General features: G+C 44.8%; 1 protein-coding gene across 7 annotated transcripts in view; it reads right to left on the reverse strand.

Moving 5' to 3' along the window:
• LOC117356551 (phospholipid-transporting ATPase ID-like) overlaps window positions 1-26,236 on the reverse strand; it is a 209,143-nt gene that overhangs the window by 160,610 nt on the left and 22,297 nt on the right. For 4 of the 7 annotated variants that reach the window (XM_033935931.1, XM_033935912.1, XM_033935938.1 and 1 more), the window contains exon 2: window positions 15,382-15,464. The exons of 1 other annotated variant lie outside the window; for it this stretch is intronic. In XM_033935931.1, coding sequence (XP_033791822.1) covers window positions 15,382-15,424 — 43 coding nt within the window. In that variant the 5' untranslated portion in view covers window positions 15,425-15,464. Of the gene's footprint in view, window positions 1-4,277; window positions 4,335-15,381; window positions 15,484-26,236 lie in introns of those variants that run through there. 2 more of the 7 variants (XM_033935947.1, XM_033935966.1) reach the window with 2 other exon arrangements.

Raw genomic sequence — 26,236 nt, forward strand, 5'->3', positions numbered from 1 at the left:
CCAAAAATTCTAGGACTAGAGGGTATGCAATGAAGCTACTATGTAGTGGTTTTAAAACAAACCAGAGAACATATTTCTTCACACAACGTGTAATTAAACTCTGGAATTTGTTGCTGGAGAATGTGCTGAAATTATTTAGCTTAGCGGGGTTTACAAAAGGTTTGGATAAATTCCTAAAAAAGAAGTCCATAGGCCATTATTGAGAGGGCTTGGAGAAATCCGCTGCTTATTCCTAGGATAAGCAGCAAAGAATCTGTTTCGCTACTTGGGATCTGCATTGGCCACTGTTGGAAACAGGATACTGGGCTTGACGGATCTCTGGTCTGTCCCAGTATTACAACTCTTATGTTCTTATGTGAGCCAAGTATAGGACAATCAAGCCATTGTGACATCACTGCTGAGGTTGGCTCTTAGCCATTGGTGGAATGAGGCATTACGACATCACAATATCAGTTCTAGAATGTTGCTACTCTTTGGGATCTTGCCAGGTACTTGGGACCTGGGTTGATCACTGTTGGAAACTGGATTCTGGGCTTGATGGACCATTGCTCTGACCCAGTAAGGCTATTCTTATTACATTACATGAGCCAACTCTAGGACAATCAAGCCATGATGAGGTTGGTTCTTAGGCATTGGTGGAATGAGGCTTTATGACATCACAATCTCAGCTCTGGAATGTTGCTACTCTTTGGGTTTCTGTCTGGTACTTGGGACCTGGGTTGGCCACTGTTGGAAACAGGATTGATGGACCTTCGATCTGTCCCACTATGGCAATTCTTATGTTCTCAATGACAGGCAGTGATTAACTAGGATTAAAGTTGGCTCTATTATTTAGTTTAAATTTAATATACCCCCTTTTTTATACAACACAGTGGCCGAAATCCAGGCTGTCAGCTCTGTCTGTTGTCCACTATGACTACAGGCAGCCCATAACTGGATGAGTTCTGACATAAGCCAGCGTCGGTGTAATCTTTTAGCTGATGCTAGGGAAGGTTAATTCTTCCACTCTAATATTGAGCAACAGGCCCTCTCGGGTTGCAGAAACAAAGACATCAGGTGACAGCAACAGAGTAGATGAAAATCAATGCTCTCTCCTTATGATTTTTGTCCAGTAATTCAGAGTGTAGTTTTGCAGAGACTGGACTATTGCAACATCCCATATGTAGACATGGCATCGTCAGGATACAGATAGTTGCAGGTAGTTCAGAATGTTGCAGCACCTTTAATTCGTGGAGGCAGTAAAGTTGAGCGGTGGAAACGCCATTGGTCGCCTGTTAACGCACATATAACATTTAAAATGCTAGCATTTAAGGACACCTTTGAGGCCACCACCCAATACATAGGAAGGATTGTTGAAGATCTCAGTGTATGGACAAAGGGAAATTTTCTCAAACTCAACAAACTGAAGACCTAAGAACATAAGAATAGCCTTACTGGGTCAGACCAATGGTCCACAAAGCCCGGTAGTCCGTTCATCTGGTTTGGAAAGTATAACTCTTTGCCTTATACAGAAATGGTGTTGGTAACCAGAGAAAAGCAGCCCTGCTCCCTTACTTAGACTACTGCAATTCCTTGAATTGTGATATTACTGAAAAAGAATGTGGGAGATTATAGTTACTCCAAAATACGGCTGCCAGACTAATCTTCGGATGAAGCCAATTCAAGGGAGAGTGGTAGAAAACTGGAACGCTCTTCTAGAGGTACCCTAATGAGGATGCCGAACTTTGGTATCCACCTTCAACTTTTTTTTTAATGGCTTAATTGGTGTGGTAATTAACCGCGCTAGTTTTCAGCCAATTAAAAAAATGTGGTGCAGTGGTTAAAGCTACAGCTTCAGCATCCTGAGGTTGTGGGTTCAAACCCACGCTGCTCCTTGTGACCCTGGGCAAGACACTTAATCCCCCCTTTGCCCCAGGTACATTAGATCGATTATGAGCCCACTGGGACAGACAGGGAAAAATGCTTGAGGACCTGAATAAATCCATGTAAACTGTTCTGAGCTCCCCTGGAAGAACAGTAGAGAAAATTTAATAAAATAAAAAATACTCCTTCTTAAGGTTACCATATGTTTCTCCGAAAAATCCTGGACACATGACCCTGTCCCATTCTACCACAGCCCTGATCCACCTCCAGTACCACCCCTTTCTGCCTTAAGCCCCGCCCCCATAAAGCCTCCTCTCTTCTTCCGGATGAGCTCCAGCCGCGTATGGAGGGCCTGGAGCATGCGCGGATGTGTGATGTCATCTGTGCATGCTTAGAGGACATCCAGATGCGGCCGGAGCTTTACGGGTTTTGGAAAGTCCGTCCGGGGGCCCGGACAGACACCTGTTAACCCTACTCATTCTCTCGTCTTGGGCAAGTCATTCACCCCTTCATTGTCTCAGGTACAAACTTGAATCGCGAGCCCTCCAAGGGCAGGGAAATAGCCAGGGTGCCCGACTGTAAATCAGAAACAACACGAAAATGTGCAGCTGTCCAAAGTGCACCCCACTATCCAGCAACACCTCCCCAAAACATTCCAGTCACCCCAATACATAGAGTTTAGTTAGCTCTAAGATGAAACTCGCAAGCCTTAGTGACAATCACGAAACCTTCCCCCTCCCCCACCTCTCCTTACACAGTCACATGCCCTGTAAATCATTCCCTCTTTTAATCCAGCACTTTCCTAAGCAACGGTGTGGCCAGCAAATAAGGGCTCCTGTTAATTTTCAGACAGCGATTCAATCAGTAGCGTTACTCTGCTTTGATTATTGTTAATGGTGTGTTGCTGGGGATCTACAAAAACTCATTGAGAGCATTGCAAATGGCACAAAATTCAGTGGCACAGGTAGAGAATGACATGGGGGACACATTTTTCCCCATCCGTGCAGGAACTCATTTTCCCATCCCATAGAGTTTTTTTCCTGTCCCTCTCCCATTCCTGTAAGCTCCGCCCTCATCTGCGCAAGCCTCAAACGCTTTAAAATCCTAAGTAGCAACATTCTAGAGCTCAGATTGTGATGTCATAATGCCTCATTCCACCAATGCCTAAGCTCCGCCCTCATCTGCACAAGCCTCAAACGCTTTAAAATCCTAAGTGGCAACATTCTAGAGCTCAAGAGGGAAGAGAAGGGAAGCCGGCACGTACACTTTAGAGCCCCAGAACTTAAGTTTGCTACCGGCTAAGGCTGAAATCTCCAAGCCGTTTTTTTTTTTTTTTAATGTTGAGCAGCGGCGGCAGCAGCAGAATTTAGCTGGGCGGTCATCTAAATTACCCGGGCGGACCGCCCGGCTAAAAGGCCCTAGGGAGAACACTGTAATGGTATAGGTTTGTTGCACCCTGCCTAGAATTTTAGATACATCAGGTTATAGTATACAAAAAAAAAAAAGCTGGTTTATAAATGTACCTATTCGATTTGGCCTATGGCCTTCAATACTGGCAAATATAAATCCACCTTTGAGTTTCTAGGCCAAAGGTGTCAAAGTCCCTCCTCGAGGTTTTCAGAATTTCCCCAATGAATATACATGAGATCTATTAGCATACAATGAAAGCAATGCATGCAAATAGATCTTATGCATATTCATTGGGGAAATCCTGAAAATCCGAGTGGATTGCGGCCCTCAAGGACCGGAGTTGCCCACCCCAAGTCTATCAACATATCTGTGGCAACCCACCACATGCTGTCACTTCAGGAAAAAGTTAAAGACATACCTTTTCTCCTTGTAACTAGAAAACGCTGTTTGTGGACTTCGTCTCCATCTTTATCTATCGTTTATCTCTAAAGCTTGAGTCATCAATGTTTTAAACTGGCTTATCTCTAACCTTGAGTCTTTTTTTTTACTTTTATATCATTATATTTAATTTATATTTCCTTTTGACAATGGAGTTCCTTTCTTTTTGCTTTGTTTTTAAATTTGTAGACCGCTCTGCTGTTATTGCGAAGGGCGGTTCATAAGTATTAATAAATAAACCTTCCTCTTGCTGTGAGCCGCGTTGATTCCAAGTAGAAAATTGTGGGATACAAGAGGTTGTATTGTATTGTTGTACAGTAGACTCTCAGCTTTCCGGCACTTATGGGGATTGGTGGATGGCGGATAACTGTTTTTATGGCTGCTTGAGAGTTACTGTAAAAAAAAAAAAAATAGTGTAGCAACAAATAGCCGTTCCTTCCTTCCCTCCCTATCTCCAGTCCCTGAAGCAGCAGAACCTATCCTGACAACCCCCCACCCTCCCTCCCTCTGGCCCAAGGCAGCAGCAGCAGCCAATCCTGACAACCCCCCCTCTCTCCCTCCCTTACCGAGGCAGTGGTGGCAGTCGGCGAACAGAAGAAGCCCCATAAAAAGGCTGCTTCTGGGCAGCTCCAGCGGGGCATTTCTTCTGCTGCATCAGAAGTAATGTGGCAGAAGAAAAGCCCTTCCGGGGCTGGCTGGAAGCATCCTGTTTACGGCGCTTCTGTTCACCAGCTGCTGCTGCTGCTGCTTTGGGGCCAAGGGAGGGAGGGGGGGTTGTAAGGATCAGCTGTGCTGCTGGCTTCAGGCCCAGGAGGGAGGAAGGGGGGTTGTCACTGCTGCTTCTTTGGGGGCTGGAGGGAGGGAGAGAGGGAGATTTGTGGCTGCCTGCTGCTTCTGGAGCTGGAGGGAGGAAAGGAGGGGGGTTGTTTGGAGGTTGTCCGAGGAGCATGAGAGACATTTCCTTCACTCGCTGGCGCTCCGGCTGCTCTCTCCTGCATCTCCCACTGCCCTCTTCCGTCTCCCCCATGAAAAACCGTATTCGCGGTTTTTCAAGATTTGCGGGGGTTCCTGGAACGGAACCTGCACAAATATCGGGGGAGTACTATATAGAGAAAACACAAACAATTTACATGAAAGCCTGCAAGGCTAGAAATGCTCACCCTGCACCTACTGCATCCTGTCACCCTCCTCACACCTCACCCACCCAGGCAAAATGCCTGTACCAACAATGATGTTTTAAGAGCTTCTTCTTGACCTTCTGTAAATTACCAGCCATCCGTAACTGTCCAACTAAATTATTCCGAAGCGTCACACCCGCCCCTGAGATAGCGGTAGCTCTAGTGTCATCATAGCTCGCTCGCTGCACGCCATCCGTAGACAAGACGCACGGCCACTTCAGATCTCAATGAACGCCGCGGACGATAGAAAGTCATAACTTGAGATAAGTATCAGGGTACCCCGTGAGTGATTACCTGGAAAGTCAACACCCAACACTTTCAATTCAGCCTGAGACTTAACAGGTGGCTCTATGGTTCCAGACATCTGGGTTTAATTTTTCAGTCATTTATATTCCGTATATCCTACAATTTTATGCGGATTACAAATTATTCAGGTACTCAAGCCTTTTTCCCTAACTGTACCTGGGGCAATGGGGAGATTAAGCTACTTGCCCAGGGTCGCAAGAAGCAGCGCGGGATTTGAACCTACAACCTCTATTCACAAGTGAACCATCATTTATAAATCGGATGCTTATCCCGTACAATCTATCACGCACTCTTCGATCTTTAGCACAAGGATTACTGGCAGTCCCTTCTTTAAAAGTGGTAGGCACCAGACGTCATGATATGTTTTCAATTGTGGCCCCCCCAAACTTGGAACTCTCTACCACAATATATAAGAGATGAAAAGGAACTCAGTCTCTTTAAAAATAAATTAAAAACTTTCCTTTTTAAAGATGCTTTTAGTCTCTAAATAGTGTAGCTAAGTCATCCCTCCTTATGTTCCCTTTTCTTCTTTTCAAAATACTTATTATGTAACTTTTCCCCTTTTATCATTTTGTGTTCTTGTTTCGTCTGTTTATGAGTCTGTTTTTTACCTTTTATATAATATTATTTGTATGTTTTTTAAAATGTTTATATATCTTATTGTAAATCGCTTAGTAAATTATGGATAGGCGATTCATCAAATGAATAAAATAAACAATAAGGTGCTGAGGCCGCAGCTCTAACCACCGCACCACACCCTCAATCTGTCCTCCTTTTTCTGGAGCCATATGGTAGCCCTATGTAACAGAGGGGTAACACGTGCAAACGTAGTGCCCCCCGCAAATCAAACGCTTCAATATACGAGTATAAGCATTCACATTCACAACGTCCTTCCTGGAATACCGCTCTTCCCGTGTTCCTTTTTGTGGACGTGTTGGGCCCAAGTGTTTGTAGTGAAAGGTGGCGCTTTCTTTAAAAAGGAGAAGCAGTTTTCCTACTTTCTGTTCCGTTTCCTCAGAGCCTCTTGAGCTGATAAATTATGTCTTCTGAACTTCCTCTTTGGCTTCTCTGACACCCGCTTGCCAGTTTGTGGCCTTTGTGGAGCCGGAGCAGCAGAGCTCGGCAATGAGGCCTTTAAACGACAGCTGTCTCTTCGCGGACGGATCCATTTATTCTCCTGCAACCGTGTAACCCAGGGGACCACATCTGCCAAACCACATCCTCAGCTCCTTCTAACCGACAGATAACAAGGCCTCACTGAAAGCTGAATCAGGAAGGTTTGGGAAAGGTCTGGGAGGCAGAAATGTTACAGTCTCTCTTATCAGGAATCCTAGTTAGTAAAAAGCCAGCCAGCCAGCCTATAATTATTAAACTAGTGTTATCTGATCAATGCAGAGCTTACGTGGCAACACTCTGGGTGAGGAGAACTTTTCACTCATGTTCTTATTTCGCCATGATTCTTTCCAACTGAACAAAGATTTCAATCCATCGTGTCCAGCTTTACAAGGCAGCTGCATCTGTTACCCTTCAGTGGCGCAGCTGCGAATAGGCCTGGGCCCACCCACTTTGGACTAAGATCCACCCCAAATTGTGGCATCCTTGCTGTGGCTGTCAGGAAACCCATGCCCCGCCATCTCAACAGGTCCTCCTAGGGTTACCAGACTTTACATACATAAAACCCGGACCCCTAGACCTGACCCCAGGCCCGCCCAGTTCCATCCATCCCCCCCTCCCCAAGTTACCCACTCCTCGTCCCAGCCTCACCCTCTAGCGCCACCCTCCCCCCCCCCTCAGCCTGCTCATCGGCTGGTTTTGAAGTGCCAGGTTTTGAAAAGCCGTCTGAACACCCGAACATGCCCTCTAAAAAGAGGACATAGTAACATAGTAACATAGTAACATAGTAGATGACGGCAGATAAAGACCCGAATGGTCCATCCAGTCTGCCCAACCTGATTCAATTTAAATTTTTTAATTTTTTCTTCTTAGCTATTTGTGGGCAAGAATCCAAAGCTTTACCCGGTACTATGCTTGGGTTCCAACTGCCAAAATCTCTGTTAAGACTTACTCCAGCCCATCTACACCCTCCCAGCCATTGAAGCCCTCCCCTGCCCATCCTCCTCCAAACGGCCATACACAGACACAGACCGTGCAAGTCTGCCCAGTAACTGGCCTAGTTCAATCTTTAATATTATTTTCTGATTCTAAATCTTCTGTGTTCATCCCACGCTTCTTTGAACTCCGTCACTGTTTTACTCTCCACCACCTCTCTCGGGAGCGCATTCCAGGCATCCACCACCCTCTCCGTAAAGTAGAATTTCCTAACATTGCCTTTGAATCTACCACCCCTCAACCTCAAATTATGTCCTCTGGATTTACCATTTTCCTTTCTCTGGAAAAGATTTTGTTCTACGTTAATACCCTTTAAGTATTTGAACGTCTGAATCATATCTCCCCTGTCTCTCCTTTCCTCTAGGGTATACATATTCAGGGCTTCCAGTCTCTCCTCATACGTCTTCTGGCGCAAGCCTCCTATCATTTTCGTTGCTCTCCTCTGGACCGCCTCAAGTCTTTCTTACGTCTTTCGCCAGATACGGTCTCCAAAACTGAACACAATACTCCATGTCTGTGTAAATCCGGAGGTCCTCCTCCAGAGGCCTGAAGATTCCCCTATGCTCAGCAGTCCATAGGCTGCCAGTGCACTAGCCCCTCCCACCCATGCTTGTGTTTGTACACGCACAAAAAGTGTGCACACACGGTAGGGCTGGTGCAGCAGCGGTCAAAGGACAATGTGGCTGACTGTAGAGCCTAGGGGACCTCTGCCAGCTCAGGTATTTATCATTTGAAATGGGGGTGGCTAGGGGGCAAAGGAAAAAGGTTTTGCCCAATCACACCACCGATTCCAGCAACAGCATTAACACGGTTTCACCAGGCTGAAGGTTCCTCTTCATATCCAGCCGGACCTCCATCCTCACACACTGCACGTGTTCAATAGTCATGTGTACCACCAACTGGACCCCAGATTAGGGTTACCATAAGTCCAGGAAAACCCGAACCTGTCCTCATTTTAAAGGACTGTCCGGGTGTCCAGACGTTTTTTTTCTTAAAGGGGCAGCCTGCAAGCTCACCCAGTTTAGCGTGGCTAGCCTACATCCCCAGACTCCGATAGGGTTCGCCGCTCTCCCAACTCTCCCACCTACCTGCTCCCCGGCTGCTGCAATCATGAAGCAACGAGGTAAGCCTGCCACTGTTGCCTGCCCTGGAAGCCTTCATAAGAACATAAGCGTTGCCTCTGCCGGGTCAGACCAGGGGTCCATCGTGCCCAGCAATCCGCTCCCGTGGCAGCCCTCCAGGTCCATGACCTGAAAGTTTTCCCTACCTAACCTAAAATGTCCATACCCTATTCGCTCAATGTCCTGTAAGGTAAACCTCTATCTGTACCCTGTTATCCCCTTCGCTTCCAGGAAGTCATCCAGTCCCTTTTTGAACCCCAGAATTGTACTCTGTCCTATCACCTCTCCGGGAAGCGCGTTCCAGGTGTCCACCACCCTCTGAGTGAAGATGAACCTCCTTGCATTCGTTATGAATCTGTCTCCTCTCAGTTTTTCTGAATGACCTCTTGTTTTTGTTGTCCCTGCTAGTCTAAAGAATCTGTCCCTCTCCACCTTCTCTATGCCTTTCATCATTTTATAAGTCTCTATCATGTCCCCTCTCAGTCTCCGCTTTTCCAGGGTAAAGAGCCCCAGCCTGTCTAACCGTTCGGCATATGAAAGGTTCTCCATACCCTTTATCATTCGTAGGGTTACCAGATGTCCGGGGGTCTGGACAACTTTTCAAACAGGCAGCAGGGGCAGAGCTGGGGCATAATGGGGTGGGGATGGATGGAACTGAGTGGATCTAGTGGATCGGATTTTAGTGACGTAAAATCTGGTAACCCTATTCATTCTGCAATGTCCCGCCTACATGGCAACAGGAAGGCGCTGCAGACTGAAGGTTTCTAGGGAAGGCTTAGCTCACTGCCGCTACCAGCTGCCCGAAACATCAAAATTGCAGCAGCGGGGGAGGAGGTAGGTGGAAGCATTGGGGAAATAATGAAAACCCAACTGGGTTGCAGCCCTTGAGGCCAGAGGCTGGACAACCCTAGTTTAGAACAATGTGCTGGGAACTGGGGAAGCCGGGGTTCAAATCCCGTCTCTCCATTTGACTTTGAGTGAGTCACTTTATCTCCTACTGCCTCTGATTACTCTTAAGTCCATAAGCTCACTGAGGCAGGGTCAAACTATACCTATTACTTAATATTTCTTCAATTGTTCCTACCCCTATCTGTCATTTTTAAATCAAATGTAAACCGTCCAGATATTTGCTTGATGGTCGGTATATTAAAATCTAATAAACTTGAAACTTGAAACTTGACATTTAGCATTCCTGCACACGCCCACCAGCCCTATAAAGTTAAGTGTTTTTATTACCAGTCACTAATCTGTACCTCTCTGGCTGCTTCTGGCCGTTACTGTTTACCATCGCTAATGACATCCGCAGATGAAATTCCATCCAGATGTGTATCTGGATTCAGCTGCATGCACTACCAGACCTACTAAAGCAAAGACATGCGTAGAGAGCGCAGCGTGAGAAACCAGGTCTTTCCAGGGACGGGGGGGTCATTAGTGCACAGCCCAGCACAGGCACCACCACCCTGACGAAAGGAGAGTCACACAATCTCAAGGGACTGCAAGGAGCTCTTTCCGTCAGCCTCTCAGTTTGGGGCTCCAGGGGGTGCGGGGTGTTTAAAATACGCGACCTGCTTTGTGTCTGTGCTGACTGCTAAAAATCTGCAGAGGCTCTACATAGGGCGGCCAGACATCCGTTGTTCCCTGGACCTGGCACTTTGTCCGGGTTTTGCAATGCGATGACATCACATGTATGCACATCACGCCAGCGCATGCGCAGATGCCCTCCCGACAAGCGAAGGGGTTGAGGAGGCGGGGCTGGGCGGGCCTGGGGAGGGACAGAAAATCTGGTAACCCCAGCTCTCTATATTGTTCCAGCTTCTCAGGTGGTAGAGCGTGAGTTTATGCCCCCACTGAGTGAGAGAGGTACAGACTTATAGCTATTACTTCAAAGATCGATTCCCTGTGTAAGCTGCAGTCACTGGAGAGCGACTTTCCTGTCTGAACACTTACGTGTCCTCTGATTTGTTTTCACCCTCCCTGTCGTTTATTCCCTATTTGTCTTTCTTGCTATCAAAAAATTCTACTTCCTTCCCCCTCTTTCCCCTTTAAACGTTTTGTTCCCCAAATGTTGTAATCTTAATGTTGTACATCACTTTGAATTTTGAGCAAGCGATCAATCAAATTCTAAATAAACTTGAAACTTACTGTGCGTGGGCGACGGCAGTCTGGCTTCCCTCCCTCGGTGCTGCTTTTAATTCATCCCTGCTGGATCTGCGACTACAGCGCTGTACGTTGAACACGCAAGAGGCGGCCCCTGCTCGAAAGAGCTTGCAATCCGATTATGACAGACACGCAGGACACTGAATGCTTGGGAAGAGCACGCTATAGGCAAAGAGACAGGTACCGGGAGAGGGCAGACAAGCAGACTAGGGTTGGGAGGTGGTGCAATGCCATAGCCCTGGCAGGAGCCCACTTGCTTTGGGCACAAGCCCAGCCAGCAACAGTGCCCCTGAAGACCTCCTCATCTGGCGGCCAGGACTCGTTCCAAACTCAGCGGCAAAGTCTCTCGCCAGTTGCCAACATCGGCCCTTTGTCCATACTGAGTATGGACAAGGTGTTGACAGCAGCGGAGGCTAATTGCCAAGCCAATTGCCGCTAATTGCCAAGCTTAGTGGGTGTCGGTGGCACAGTAAAGAGGGGCGGGGGGGTGCCATTTTGGTGGGGCGGTGGCACCTGTCCTCCTCTCTGCCTCCCGCTCCTTCCCAATACCCCCCTGCCACGCACATGAGCCCCTTCCCTCGTATCTCTTTAATTTACCCAGTGCGAACTTGCTGCCCGCATCGGTGTCAGTTCTCTGTGATGTCACTTCCGGGTTCCGCACCTAGAACGTGATGTCAGAGGGAGAGCACAAGTTCACGATACTGCTTGCGCCGGGAAAATTAAAGAGGTATGGGGGATAGGAAGGGGGGAGGTGCATGTGTGGCAGGGCAGGTTGGGAAGGAGCAGGGGGGCAGAGAAGAGGGTGGGGGAGATGCACCACTCACCCTTGCTACGCCACAGGTGAGTGCTTTGGCTTTTGGAGGAAGACATCTCTGCCACATAAGGCATTTTATTTTATTTTATTTTTAATTTATTAAAGATTTTCATATAGAAAATCCAACAAGAAGAGGCACTGGAGATGTCAAATCCAACCGAAGGGTCAGAAATCCTCTATTTGCAGTTTGTATCAAAGTTTAAAATAAGCAAAATTCCAAAAGACAAAGTCCCGACTAGGATCCAAGTTTCGGCGATACCATCGCCTTCCTCAGGGGACAGTTGTAAACGCGTCAGCGACAGCGTCTCTTCATCCAAAAGAAGCGCCAAAAGATTTTCATATAGACCATATACAATAATCATAACATTTTTGAAAAAGTACACAGCGAGAATTAAAATCATCAAATCAGAATAGATCAGCAAAGAAAATAACAGTAAAATGATTCCCAAACTCCCCCCTCCCGCCATAAGAAACCTCCTCCCTTTGCCAGAGAGACAGTAGTTGGCTAGCTAGGGAAATCATTGCTGTTGATGAACTTCCTTCCGAGATATAAAGATTTTATAGGAAAGTGCCAGTCGATCTGATTTCAAGACACTTAACTTAAGCATCCAGAATATGTAGTCCAATTGTCGACACACAACCTCTAGAAAGGGGGGTGAAGGTTTTTTCCATTCCCGGGCCAATGCTGGTCTAGCTGCTACAAAGATATAGGAGGCCAGTTTATGGACCCTGGGCCGAACCCCTATTGGACGAATATTCAGGAGACAATATTCCGCAAGTGTCGGATATTGGTCTCCGGTAATCTGATGGACTAGTGTAAAACCTAATCTCCAAATTGTTTTGGGCACGTCCACCATATCACCCTGATCTCCACAATCTCACCAGCAGCCTCTGTTTCCCACTTAGTACCAAGCTTGGAGTCGGGCAGGAGTACAATACCAACGGAACAGCATTTTGTACCCATTATCAATTAAGTAGCTAGCTATGGAAACATCAAGTAATGGGGGAGGTTGCAGTGCCATTGTTGAGGTGTTAGAGTAAACGGAAGATCTCTTTCTCATCTGTCTTTATTATAAGAGATGGGATCATGAAAATTCAACAAGGCTGAATAAAGTCGAGAAACAGCACCTCTACTTACCAAACTGTATATCTTATACTTGCTCAGCAAATTGTACTTCTATAATTTTGCCTTCTTAAAGTCTCTGCACTCTATATTTCCTCTGACTATCTGCATACTGTAATTCACTGAATGTCCAGTTCTCTTGATTGTAAACCGCCTAGAAGTCGCAAGATTGTGGCGGTATAGAAGAATAAAGTTATTATTATTATTATTATATTACTGCCATCTTTATAGAAAGCCCTCTCCAGATTGGTCTCAGCAAGAGCGAGGCCATCGCTCGCATAACAAGTTATAAAAGTACGCAGTTGTGTATACCTAAATGAGTCAGCATCTGGTAGACCATATTCATCCTGCAATGTCAGGAAAGGGACTACCCATTCTACAACTGACCTATTGTATAAAGTCCCCGTCTACCCCAGCCCAAGAAAGTCTTATCAATGTGGGCCGGTTGGAACTCCGGCAAGTAGCCCAAAGATGTTTGCTGAAAATAGATTCTATCAGGGAAAATTTGAGTCATACCAAACTTGTAGGAGACCCTGTATTGCTAGAAGGACCCACTGAATGATAGCTCAAAGAGAGGACACAGGTAACCAGGCCCCGCCCACAGAGGTGTCAAGGGAATCCAGCTCTGCTCCAACTTCACCCACAATTTAGGGAAGTATGACAACTGGTCAGAGAGGATCTGCAGATGTGCTGCTTTATGATAAGAGAAAGACTCGGGGACTGCCATACCTCCTGCTCATCTAGGATGTTGCATTGCTAGGGCTTGAACCCTGGGAGATCTTCTATTCCAAACATATCTATAGACTTTTTGTTTTAATTTTTAAAAAAAACAAGTTTAAGGTAAGGGAGTAGAAAGGCCATAAATAGAAACAGCAATTTTGGCAAAAGCATCATTTTAATGGCCTTTATTCTACCCAGCCAAGATATCGTTAGGCCTTCCCACTGTTCAACCGGAAATGGTTTTCAAGGGTGATAATGTGGAGGAACTGAAAGAAATCTTGATGAATCTGGAAGATGTATTAAGTCAAATTGACAAGTTAAAAAATGATAAATCACCTGGACCGGATGGTATACCTCCCAGGATACTAAAAGAACTCAAACATGAAATTGCTGACCTGCTGTTAGTGATCTGTAACCTGTCACTAAAATCGTCTCTAGTACCTGAAGATTGGATGGTGACCAATGTTATGCCAATTATTAAAAAGGGTTTCAGGGGAGATCTGGGAAATTACAGACCAGCAAGCCTGACTTCAGTGCCAGGCAAAATAATGGAAACAATTATAAAAATTAAAATTGTGGAACATGTAGACAAACATGATTTAATGAGACGGAGTCAGCATGGGTTCAGCCGAGGGAGATCTTGCCTCACCAATTTGCTTGACTTCTTTGAAGGTGTGAATAAACATGTGGATAAAGGTGAGCCGGTTGACATAGTATATGCAGATTTTCAGAAATCTGTTGTATGTAGTTTTCCAGTGATGTGTAAATTGGAATTATGTATGTGTAATTGTGAGCCGCCTTGGATAAAGGCAGATTATAAAAAATCAAGCTTTTGATAAAGTTCCTCATGAGAGGATCCTGAGAAAATTGAAGATTCATGGGATAGGTGGCAAAGTTCAGTTGTGGATTAGGAATGGATTATTGGATTGAAAAGAGAGGGTAGGTTTAAATGGTCATTTTTCTCAATGGAGCAGAGTAAACAGTGGAGTGCCACAGGGGTCTGTATCGCGACTGGTGCTATTTAACTTATTTATAGATGATCTGGAAATTGGAACAACGAGTGAGTTGATTAAATTTGCAGATGGCACTAAACTGTTCAAAGTTGTTAAAATGCATGCGGATTGTGAAAATTTGCAGGCAGACCTTGGGAAATTGGAAGACTAGGCGTCCAAGTGGCAGATGAATTTTAATACGGACAAATGCAAAATGATGCACATTGGGAAGAATAACCCAAATCACAGTCACCGGATGCTAGGGTCCACCTTGGGGGTTAGCGCCCAAGAAAAGGATCTGGGTGTCATTATAGACAATACGATGAAACCTTCCGCCCAATAGCGTAGCTGGTTTTAAGAAAGGTTTGGACAATTTCCTGGAGGAAAAGTCCATAGTCTCTTATTGAGAGACACAGGGGAAACCACTGCTTGCCCTGGATCGGTAGCATGGAAAGTTGCTACTCCTTGGGTTTTGGCCAGATACTAGCGACCTGGATTGGCTACCGTGAGGACAGGCTACTGGGCTTGATGGACCATTAGTCTGACCTAATAGGGCTATTCTTAGGTTCTTATGAGATACTTGGGGGGTACAGAGAGGAGGAGAGGTGCCAGAATATGGTGCCTGTGGCGGTCTGACCCCCCCCCCTGCTCCCCCTTTCTACGTCACTGGAGGTAGTCCTGAGAACAGTCACTGCTTATCCCTGGGGGTAAGTAGCCTAGAATCTTGCCACTTTGGGGGACTATGTCAGGTACTTGTGACCTGAACTAGCCATTGTTGAAAACATAGGATGGGCTAAATGGACATCGGTCTGACCCAATGGAGCAACGCTTATGTTCTTTTGTTCATAATGCAACTTGGGAAGACAAAGCGCAACTGTATCTGATATTTATTTACTGCTAAACAGCTCTGGTCAATGTAAATGCATCAACCTGTGGAATTAAGTACTGTATATGATTTGATTTAAGGCAAGAATATTCTCCAGCTAACCCCAAGACACATCTCAGTTCCCACCACTGCCACATGTTGTCCACTATACCAACTGGATGCTACATGAATCCAACAGTCATTCTTAAGCAGCCCTTCAGGGAAGGGACTTCCGCTGGTATATGCAGGACAGTGATGCAGAACACATGAACAGCAGAAACTTACCTTCTGGCTTCTTCTTTCCACAGTTAAAACTAAACAGCGACATCTCCGGGTCCGGTTTTCACGGCCACTCTTCCATGGACAACCTGCAACCAAGGAAAGAGTCTTCACAGCTATATAATACACCACACACCTAAAAAATTATTTCTGTTTCTTACATACACTTAAAGATGCAGCTGCTGCTTATAGCTGAAAGAGCACTGTAGAAAAATATGTACCGGCTTTCTAGTTCATCAGACATGACCCTTATTTTCCAACTTCAAAACAAATTTTTTTTAAAAAAATGGCTGGCCTTTATACCGAGATCTGCAGGATTTGATCACGAACGCAGGTCTCCGGGAGAGTTTCTGGGTTCTAAGCAACCATAATAACTTTTGAAACCAAAATACATAATAAACCTAGAGCACTGCTGAAAGGTCAACTGCCGCACCTCGACTATAGTGTGCAGTTCTGGTCACCGTGTCTCAAAAAAGATACAGCGGAATTAGAAAAGGTACAGAGATGAAAATGATAAAAGGGATGGGATGACTTCCCTATGAGGAGAGGCTAAAGCGGCCAGGGCTCTTCGGCTTGGAGAAGAGACGGCTCAGGGGTGATAGGATAGAGGTCTATAAAATACTAAGTGGAGTGAAAAGGGTAGATGTGAATTGCTTGTTCACTCTTTCCAAAAATACTAGGACTAGGGGGGGGGCATGCGATGAAGCTACTAAGTAGTAGATTTAAAACAAACCGAAGAAAATATTTCTTCACACAATGTAGAATTCGTTTCTGGAGAATGTGGTGAAATCAGTTAGCATAGCAGGGTTTAAAAAAGGTTTAGCTAATTTCCTAAAAGACAGGTTAACATACATAATTTACAGTCAAGACGGATTACAATTTGCCATAATTACAACAGAGTGCTCATTTTAACTTATACTTCAACATACATTTAGTATACATTTCTTTTTTTTACCATGTGGCATTAGGCAGGTGGATTAGGTGAAGAGGTAAGTTTTTATTGCTTTCCTAAAGTTCAGTAGCCCTTCGAGGGATTGACAACTCATTGAGCTTTGAACCTTCTCATTCAGAGGTGCCAGCAAAGATGCTATAGGAAGCTGAGGTCACCCAAAAAATTCTGGGGATATTTTGTACAAGACACTGGAGGAAAATGGAAATGTAAAGTCAAAAATAAGTTTTTTAAAATCTGAACTCTAAACTATTCATTATGAAATGTTTGCATATATATGGACATTGACACATTTTTGAGTGAAGTCCGTTGATAGCACAGTGTGCAATGATTTGATATCAAGGCAGGGGGAAACATTAATTAAAGAGAACATTGTACAAAACTTGGAGGACCACAATCTAATAAGGGCTGGTCAACACGGCTTCAGGAAAGGGAAATCATGTTTGACAAATTTACTACAATTCTTTGAGAAAGTAAACAAACAGATAGATAATGGAGAACCAGTGGATATAATTTACTTGGACTTTCAGAAAGCGTTTGACAAAGTCCCTCATGCAAGACTTATGAAGAAATTACTAAGCCATGGAATAGGAGGGGAAGTACACAGATGGATTGGCAAATGGCTTGAAAAAAGAAGGCAAAGGGTTAGCATAAATGGGAATTTCTCGGACTGGGAGAAAGTGACTAGCGGCGTGCCCCAGGGCTCGGTTCTTGGGCCTATCTTGTTCAATATTTTTATAAACGACCTGGAAGAGGAAATAACATGCAATATAATAAAGTTTGCAGATGATACAAAACTATGTCGGGCGGTTGGCACTCAAAGGGACTGCGAGGACCTCCAGAAAGATCTGAACCAGCTGGAAACGTGGGCGATAAAGTGGCAGATGAACTTTAACATAAACAAATGCAAGGTGATGCATTTAGGAAAGAAAAACAAGGAACATGAGTACAGGATGTTGGGGGTGAAGTTAGCAAAATGCGAACAGGAAAGGGACTTGGGGGTACTGATTGACAGTACCCTAAAACCTTCGGCACAATGTGCGGGGGCGGCGAAGAAAGCGAGCAGGATGTTGGGCATAATTAAAAAGGGGATTACGAGTAGATCGGAAAATGTCATAATGCCACTTTATAGAACAATGGTCAGACCGCACTTGGAGTACTGTGTCCAATACTGGTCTCCATACCTTATACTGGAGAGAGTGCAGAGGCGAGCCACAAAACTTATCAAAGGAATGGAACATTTGACCTACAAAGATCGACTCAGGAGGCTGGGACTGTTTACCCTTGAGAAGAGAAGACTGAGAGGGGATTTGATAGAGACCTTTAAAATATTAAAAGGATTTGATAAAATAGACCAGGAGGCACCATTGCTGAAATATTCAGAGGTGACACGGACAAGAGGTCATAGCCTGAAACTGAGTGGCAGCAGGTGTAGGACAAACATCAGGAAATTCTGTTTCACACAGCGGGTGGTGGGTGCTTGGAATGCGCTCCCGGAGGAGGTTGTGGAGGAGACTACTGAACTGGGATTCAAGAGAAAGTTGGATACACACCTTCTTGCATATCATATTGAGGGATACGGTAAATCCGGGTCTCCAAAAAGGAGTACCTAAATGGGCCACCGCGTGTGCGGATCACCGGACAGGATGGACCTCGGTCTGATCCAGTGAGGGCGTTTCTTATGTTCTTATGTAAGGGCAGGTGGTCGTAAGGTGGGTAAGAGGTGGGGATAACAAAATGCGATGCAGATGCTGGAGAAGGGGATTGAATGGGAAAAAGATGAGGAACACTAGAGAGAAAGAGCTTACTGAACAGGATGGAGTTGGAAAGAGAAAGTAACATAGAAGGAGGAGGAAAGTAACACAGGGTGGAGGAGGAGAAGCAAATGAGGAAGGAGGAGGAGAAGGTCTGGGAAGAAGAGAAATGGAATTGGTTATCGTATAGAAAACAAAGGGTAGGGTTAAATGGTCATTTTTCTCAATGGAGGAGAGTAAACAGTGGAGTGCCACAGGGGTCTGTACTGGGATTGGTACTATCTAACTTATTTATGAATGATCTAGAAATTGGAACGACGAGTGAGGTGATTCAATTTGCAACTGTTCAAAGTTGTTAAAACGCATGTGGATTGTGAAAAATTGCAGGCGGACTTTAGGAAATTGGAAGACTGGGCATCTAAGTGGCAGATGAAATTTAATGTGGACAAATGCAAACTGATGCATATTGGGAAGAGTAACCTGAATCACAGTTACCGGATGCTGGGGTCCACCTTGGGGGTTAGTGCCCAAGAAAAGGATCTGGGTGTCATCGTAGACAATACAATGAAACCTTCCGCCCAATGTGCGATGGCAGCCAAAAAAACAAACAGGATGCTAGGAATTATTACAAAAGGGATGGTTAACAAGACTAAGAATGTCATAATGCCCTGTATCGCTCCATGGTGCTACCTCATCTGGAGTATTGCGCTCAATTCTGGTCTCCTTATCTCAAGAAAGATATCGTGGCGCTAGAAAAGGTTCAAAGAAAAGCGACCAAGATGGTAAAGGGGATGGAATTCCTCTAGTATGAGGAAAGACTAAAACGATTAGGGCTCTTCAGCCTGGAAAAGAGACGGCTGAGGGGAGATATGATGGAAGTCTACAAAATCCTGAGCAGACTAGAACAATTTTTCACTCCATCAAAAATGACAGACTAGGGGACACTCGATGAAGTTACAAGGAAATACTCTTAAAACCAATAGGAGGAAATTTTTTTCCACTCAGAGAATAGTTAAGCTCTGGAACGCGTTGCCAGAGGATGTGGTAAGAGCGGATAGCATTGCTGGTTTTAAGAAAGGTTTGGACAAGTTCCTGGAGGAAAAGTCCATAGTCTGTTATTAAGAAAGACATGGGGGAAGCCACTGCTTGCCCTGGATCGGTAGCATGGAATGTTGCTACTCCTTGGGTTTGGGCCAGGTACTAGTGACCTGGATTGGCCACTGGGAGAACGGGCTACTGGGCTTGGACCATTGGTATGACCCAGTGGGGCTATTCTTATGAGGGGCAAAGCTGGTGGAGAGTCAAATAAAGGACTGAGGGGGTGGAGAAGCAGTTTAAGGGCAGAAGGAGAAGACAGTGGGGAAAGAGAGATGAGGGAGGGATGGAGAACAGACAGAAAAGACATGAATAATAATAATAATCAGTTTATATACCGCAAGGCCGTAAAGTTCTATGCGGTTTACAATAGTTACAAAAAACAATAAAAGAAGTTGAATAGAACTAAAAAAGTTAAAAGCCAATAATTAGAGTCACTAAAGTGATCAAAATAATACATAATAAAATTTTAATGAATTAGCTGCCTAAATACTTTGAAAACAGAGATGTTTTTAGATGTCTCCTAAATTCCCCATAAGTGTCAGGAAGCAAAAGCAATTGTTCTAAATCCTCTAACAGGCGGGAAAAAAACGAAGGATGAACCTCTGTATGGGAGAAGGAGGAGAAAGTTTGAAAGAGAAGAGAAGGGAAGAAGCCAGGAGAGAAAAAAGAGAAGTGTGTGATTAACACTTGGACATAAAATAAAGAGAAAAATTATTATAAAAAAAAAAAAAAGGAAATAAACAAAACAGAAACTCAGAGCGGCTAAAGAAGAAAAGTATTAGGGTCAGTGGCAGAATGAACATTAGAACGAAGCCCCTCCTAGTGTGGCATAATTTAGAGGGTAGCCATGACATGGAAAACGTCAGTCGTAGAGAATGACACTGGGACAAATTTTTCCCCATCCCTGCAGGAACTCATTTTCCCGTCCCAGTGAGTTCTTTTCCTGCCCCTGCCTCATTCCACCAATGCCTAAGCTCCGTCCCCATCTGCACAAACCTCAAACACTTTAGAATCATAGGTAGCAACATTCTAGAGCTCAGATTGTGATGTCATAATGCCTCATTCCACCAATGCCTAAGCTCCGTCCCCATCTGCACAAACCTCAAACACTTTAGAATCATAGGTAGCAACATTCTAGAGCTCAGATTGTGATGTCATAATGCCTCATTCCACCAATGCCTAAGCTCCGTCCTCATCTGCACAAGCCTCAAACACTTTAAAATCCTAAGTAGCAACATTCTAGAGCTCAGATTGTGATGTCATAATGCCTCATTCCACCAATGCCTAAGCTCCATCCTCTCCGCACAAGCCTCAAATGCTTTAAAATCCTAAGTAGCAACATTCTAGAGCTCAGATTGTGATGTCATAATGCCTCATTCCACCAATGCCTAAGCTCTGTCCTCATCTGTGCAAGTCTCAAATGCTTTGAAGTCATAAGTGTTCGAGACTTGTGCGGTTAAGGCTGAGTTTACATGAATGGGGCAGGGGCAGAGACAGAGACAGCGGCAAAACTCGCAGGGTCATGGACAGGGAAATTGAATTCCTGCGGGAACGGGGACAAATTTGGCCCTGTGTCATTCTCTAGCCAGTGGCTGAGCTATGCTTCACAGAGCTCGAATGGCTGGTATGAGGCCTTGAACATCCATGTGGCTCAGGCCTGCTACATCCCAGCCCTTCCAAAACAAGAATTTTAGAGAGCGTGGGATACGGCAGGCCCTGTGCTTGCCACACTCATTCTGTTTGGAGCTGCAGGCCAGAAAAAAACTTGAAGGGACAGTGCACTAGCAGTGAAAGTGAGGGTTGTTTATGTGGAGGACAAGGGAAGAGGAGGAGGGAGATACTAGACACTTTGGGGAGGGAGAGAGGGAGACAGGTTGGACACCTCCGAGTTTAGGAGACTGCACAGTGTTACTGCTATAACCTAAGGTTTTTTTCTGGAAGGGTCGGAGGCAAGTTTATGCAAAAAGTCTCCCCCTTAAAATTCATGTTCCACCCCCTGGAGGCTCTGGCAGTCCCACCTATTTCATAGAAGCCTGAGAACTGTGGAAGTGGTGTTCACTTAGGCTGAGGAGGTATTTTTCAGCTCCTGAGCTGTAGCTGAGGCCATGGAGGGTGACGTGATTTGCCCAAAATCACAAGGAGCTGATGGGACTCCCCTGGGTTGCAACTCCAGTGTCTCTCAAACATTTTGAGCTCCGGCACACTAGGGTTGCCAGATTTTCCAATTGGAAAATCTGGACACCCTAGACCCGCCCCCCAGGCCTGCCCAGTTCTGCCCATCCCCGCCTTGTAAATGCTCTGTTCCCGCCCAAGCCCTGCCCCCTGCTGTCTGCTCTTGTCAGGCAAGGAGGAATTCAGGAGACTTTTCAAAACCCGGACAAAGTTGAAAAGCTATCCGGACCACCAGACATAGCCTCAAAAGGAGGACATGTCTTAGGAAATCTGGACGTCTGGTAACCCTACGTCACACTAAATGGAGCAAATGTTTTTTTATGGCAAATTAATATTGAAATTATAAAATTGCAAACCCAACAAAAAAATTACATTTGAGAGTTATTTATTTAAAGTTCTCTATAGGTAATTGTAACAACGGTGAAACTAAAGTAGATGGACTAGACTTGCAAATCAATGCGATGGATGTGCTTGTTGTTGAGTGCAAATTAACTCAAAATGTGGCTCGATAGTTGACAAGCAAACACGCATTTCATCATCCAGCATCTGCAGTCGCTCTCTTTTTTTTTTTCAATTTAATTTCTGTCAGAGCTGAAAATCCAAGTTCGCAACGAAAAGAAGATCCAAACGGTAACAAAGCCTCGACTGCTTTGTTGCTCAAGTTAGGATAACGACTGCATACAAAAGAAAACTCAAACTAAAATGACTTGCCGTTAGTTTTCAAGGACCAATCACGTCAAAGAATGATGCCTCTCTGGGCGGTTGCATCCTTACGCACACAGACGCTCATAACATTGACAGGGTCTTGCGTACCAATGTACATGTCATCTATTCTTAAAAATCAAGTCCAATTCTGGAATCTTTTCGGGGGACACAGTTTGACAGTGTCCTTCTCCACTCCTGACTGAAACATGCCCCTTCTTTCAATGATCGTTTTACTCTTACAGGTGATGTGGCCAGGGGGAAGGTGTGAATTTTCTGCAGACCTGGGAAACTCTGGAGCAGGGATGGACATGGATATATTTTTGGTTCTCTTTCAGGTCATTTTTTTCACACATTTGTGTAAAACAATTTGCGAGAACTTTTTAATGTGCATATTCATATGCATTAAACCCATGTAGTAAAGAGTACATTTTTAAGGCGTGCGTAGCGTAGAAGGGTCCGAGTGCTGGAACGTTCCATCTTGTCACGGGATTCTCTGTGGCTGTCACGGAGGGAAACTATGCAGTCTTGGATGTTCACGTCCACAAGTCCGCACTGAATTCAGGATTTTTGCTTTCGGAATGATATTGTACCACATCACAACCTTTCATGGGGAAATATGAACAGTTAATCTCATTTCTCTTCCTTCTGCAGATGTCCAAGTTTCTTTCATGCGGAGGTGGTTTTTTGTTGTTTTAATTTTTAGAGGATTCCTTAGGATCCTTTTCGCTAGGTTTGTGAGCCTTGAACCAGATATTCTGATTGGCTAGTTGGAAACAGAAGCCCCTTTTAGGTTTTCTGAAACTTCCAGATATTCTTTGGCTGTCTGGCTCTGAAAGACTGATAACAAATATGCTGGACCCAGTGCAAAACATCTCTCCCCAAGGTTGGTGGTCTTATGACCCTGCGTATCTGTTAACATCACCCCATTCTGGGCTCACTCACTCGCTGGCAGTAGACATGAAGGCTCCCTCCTTTCCTTGTTCAAATTTGTGCACTGGGATCTGTTCTCTTTCAGAGGACGTGGAGGTCATTTTTTTCCCCTCTATCTATTTTTAAGCAAAAACAGCCGCTCCCATAAACAACTGGGAATAAAGCCGCTTAAAAAGGGAGACTCTTGGCTATTTCTTTTTTGTCTCCTGCAGAAGGGCTTGGGATTCGTCCAAGCACGCTGGGCGCCTGGAACTTGGTTTTAGCTACTTTCCACTGGTCAGCGATTCAAGCTGGATTTTCTGCTTCTCATAGATTTACACCCGGTTGATATAGACAACCTCAGAAGGTCTCCACCTCCCGGCGTTTGTTTGTACCAGGACAGCTAAGCTCTTTCCTGGGAAAAGGCAACAGTTCCTATAAATAACAGGATTCGCAAAGAATTTAAAGGGAACTTATGAGATAATGGCCAATCAGATTGGCTAACTCAAGATTGACAAACTTCCAAATTTGGCTTATGAAACCAGATGTTTTCTTGCTGAAGTGAAATCTTTTTAAAATTAAAGCAAGCCTTGTGCGAAACCACTTGGACATCTGTGGAAGGAAAAACCTGAGATTAAATACAAGTTATTTGCATTGGAGAAGTAGATTTCAGTAAAGACAGTGCCTGCCTCTCTGTGCTGTATCTAGGCAGGAAAGTTTCACGCTGGGGCAATTTCTCCAAGTGGGTCGGTTTTGTGCATACCATGACACGAATGAACTAAGCCAGGGCACGTGGAGCGTGGTCTCAGTCTCTCAAATTTACTGTAACGCTTGCTGTAAAACTCGCATTGGGTCAATGAGATCTTTCCTCTAGGATTCGTAAGATGTAACATTCATAGCGATTTATCCAGGCGCGCTTAGAAATTCTTGTGGCGCCTGGAATGATGGGAAATATTTCTGTATCTTTCTGCCACAATGCTTTGTTATCGCTATGAATGGTGGGAGCTGGGGAAGGCTTTGACAGCTGGGATGGTTAAGATGGGCTGGAGTGAGCTTTGATGGAACCTAAGCACAGTACCGGGAAGAGCTCTGGCTTTCTGGCCCAGAAATATCTAAGAAAAAGGAAAACTTTAAATCAGTAATTTAAAGAGAGGGTGCAGTTGGGCAGACTGGATGGACCATTCGGGTCTTTATCTGCCGTCATTTACTATGTGGCTATTTTGAGTCTCAGACAGCATTTCTTGATACTTCAAGATTTCCTAACATAAAAATATAAGAACCGTCATTTCCGGATCAGACCTTCGGTCCATCAAGTCCGGCGATCCTCACACGCAGAGGCCCAGCCAGGTGTACACCTGGCGTAATTTTAGTCACCCGTATCCCTCTATGCCTCTCGTAAGGAGATGTGCATCTAGTTTGCTTTTAAATCCTAGAACGGTGGATTCCACAATAACCTCCTCTGGGAGAGCATTCCAGGTGTCCACCACTCGTTGCGTGAAGCAGAACTTCCTGATATTTGTCCTAGACTTGTCCCCCCTCAGCTTCAGTCCGTGTCCTCTTGTCCGTGTCACATTGGACATTGTAAATAATTTTTCTTCCTGCTCTATTTTGTCGATTCCTTTCAGTATTTTGAAGGTCTCGATCATATCCCCTCGCAGTCTCCTTTTCTCAAGGGAGAACAATCCCAGTCTCTTAAGTTGTTCCTCGTATTCCAGTTTCTCCATACCTTTTACTAGTTTCGTTGCTCGTCTCTGCACCCTCTCCAGCAGTTTTATATCCTTCTTTAGGTTGGGAGACCAATGTTGGACACAGTATTCCAAGTGTGGTCTGACCATTGCTCTATAAAGCGGCATTATAACTTTCTCCGATCTACTCGTGATTCCATTCTTTATCATGTCCAACATCCTATTTGCTTTCTTTGCCGCTGCCGCACATTGTGCCGATGGTTTCAGGGTCCTATCTATCAGTACACCCAGGACCTTTTCTTGTTCGCTCTTACCCAGAGTTGCAACTGCCATTCTATACTCGTGTTCCTTGTTCTTTCTGCTCATCTGCCATTTCTCCGCCCATTTCTTTAACTGACACAAGTTACTCTGGAGTTCCTCGCTATCCTTCTGCGATCTGATTGCCTGGCACTCCTTGCCATGAGTAATCGTGTTGGATGGACACCTCCATGATTAACGATCAACGTTTGTTTGTTTTTTTGCATCAGTTGGGATGGGGAGATGATCAGAACCTCTTTTTTTTCCGTAATTCTCTTAGGGTCACAGTCCCAATGCGCCCTTTCTCTGCCACCCTCACGTGGTCTTCCACAACCCCAGGATCAGCCAATTCCTGGTCATTGGGGTGGGGGAAGCTGTTCAATTTCTGCCCATGATGACAGGATAGTCAAGATATGCAAGTTGGCTGGGAGTCTCGGGCCAAATATATGCAAACGTTTTTTGATGTTTACTTACTGCTGAGAGCGTGAAGCCAAATCCGGCACCAGCGTTAAGTAGCCCTGGTTCATAACATCAGCCCTACGTCTTCCAGATCCTGTCACTAAGACATGGTGTACGAGTGCTAAAGCTCCATTGACAGCTGCCATCTTGCCCAGTTCCAAGGATGAAAGATTTTGGCCAGTCCTGCTTTTGAACTTACATCACAGACACAGAGAAAATGATGGACGGTCCAGTCTGCTCTTCCACATCATCCGTTATCTCTTCCTCCCTCTAAGAGATCCCAAAGCAGTACCAAGACATCTCTTATGTACCATACATATCGATAACAAAAGCACTGTGGTTAATGAAAGAGAGATCTATGACTACCTAGGAGTTACATAACTTCGGCACAATCTTATAATACACAAACTAATACTGAATCAATCTGGTATTAAAAACTAGGCCTCAAGTTTATTTATAGGCTGCTAGTTGGGAGTAAAAACTAGGCCCTAGAATACAAACATCTGTATCATGGACATTTTAGGAAAATATTAAAACCTGACTTATTTAAGCAATTGGGGGGGAATAATATGGATGGAATGTATGTTTCCATTGTTAATATGTAATTCTTTGTCAATGCACAGGTTTTTAAAATGTTAACCATATACAACTGTGAGATGTTTGCAGTATACAAATGGAGTGTTATCTTATATTATGTACGGACAATAGTTTGTTTCAGTAGGCTGACCAATGACTAGATGCAGTTGTTAGTTAGGTGCCATCAACTCATGTTCGAGCCCTAGCGTCTCGATGAATTACAGATCTAAAAAGAAATCAGCTTTGTGCTTGTCCAG

Source organism: Geotrypetes seraphini, chromosome 1, assembly GCF_902459505.1.
Source record: "Geotrypetes seraphini chromosome 1, aGeoSer1.1, whole genome shotgun sequence".
NCBI lineage: Eukaryota > Metazoa > Chordata > Amphibia > Gymnophiona > Dermophiidae > Geotrypetes > Geotrypetes seraphini.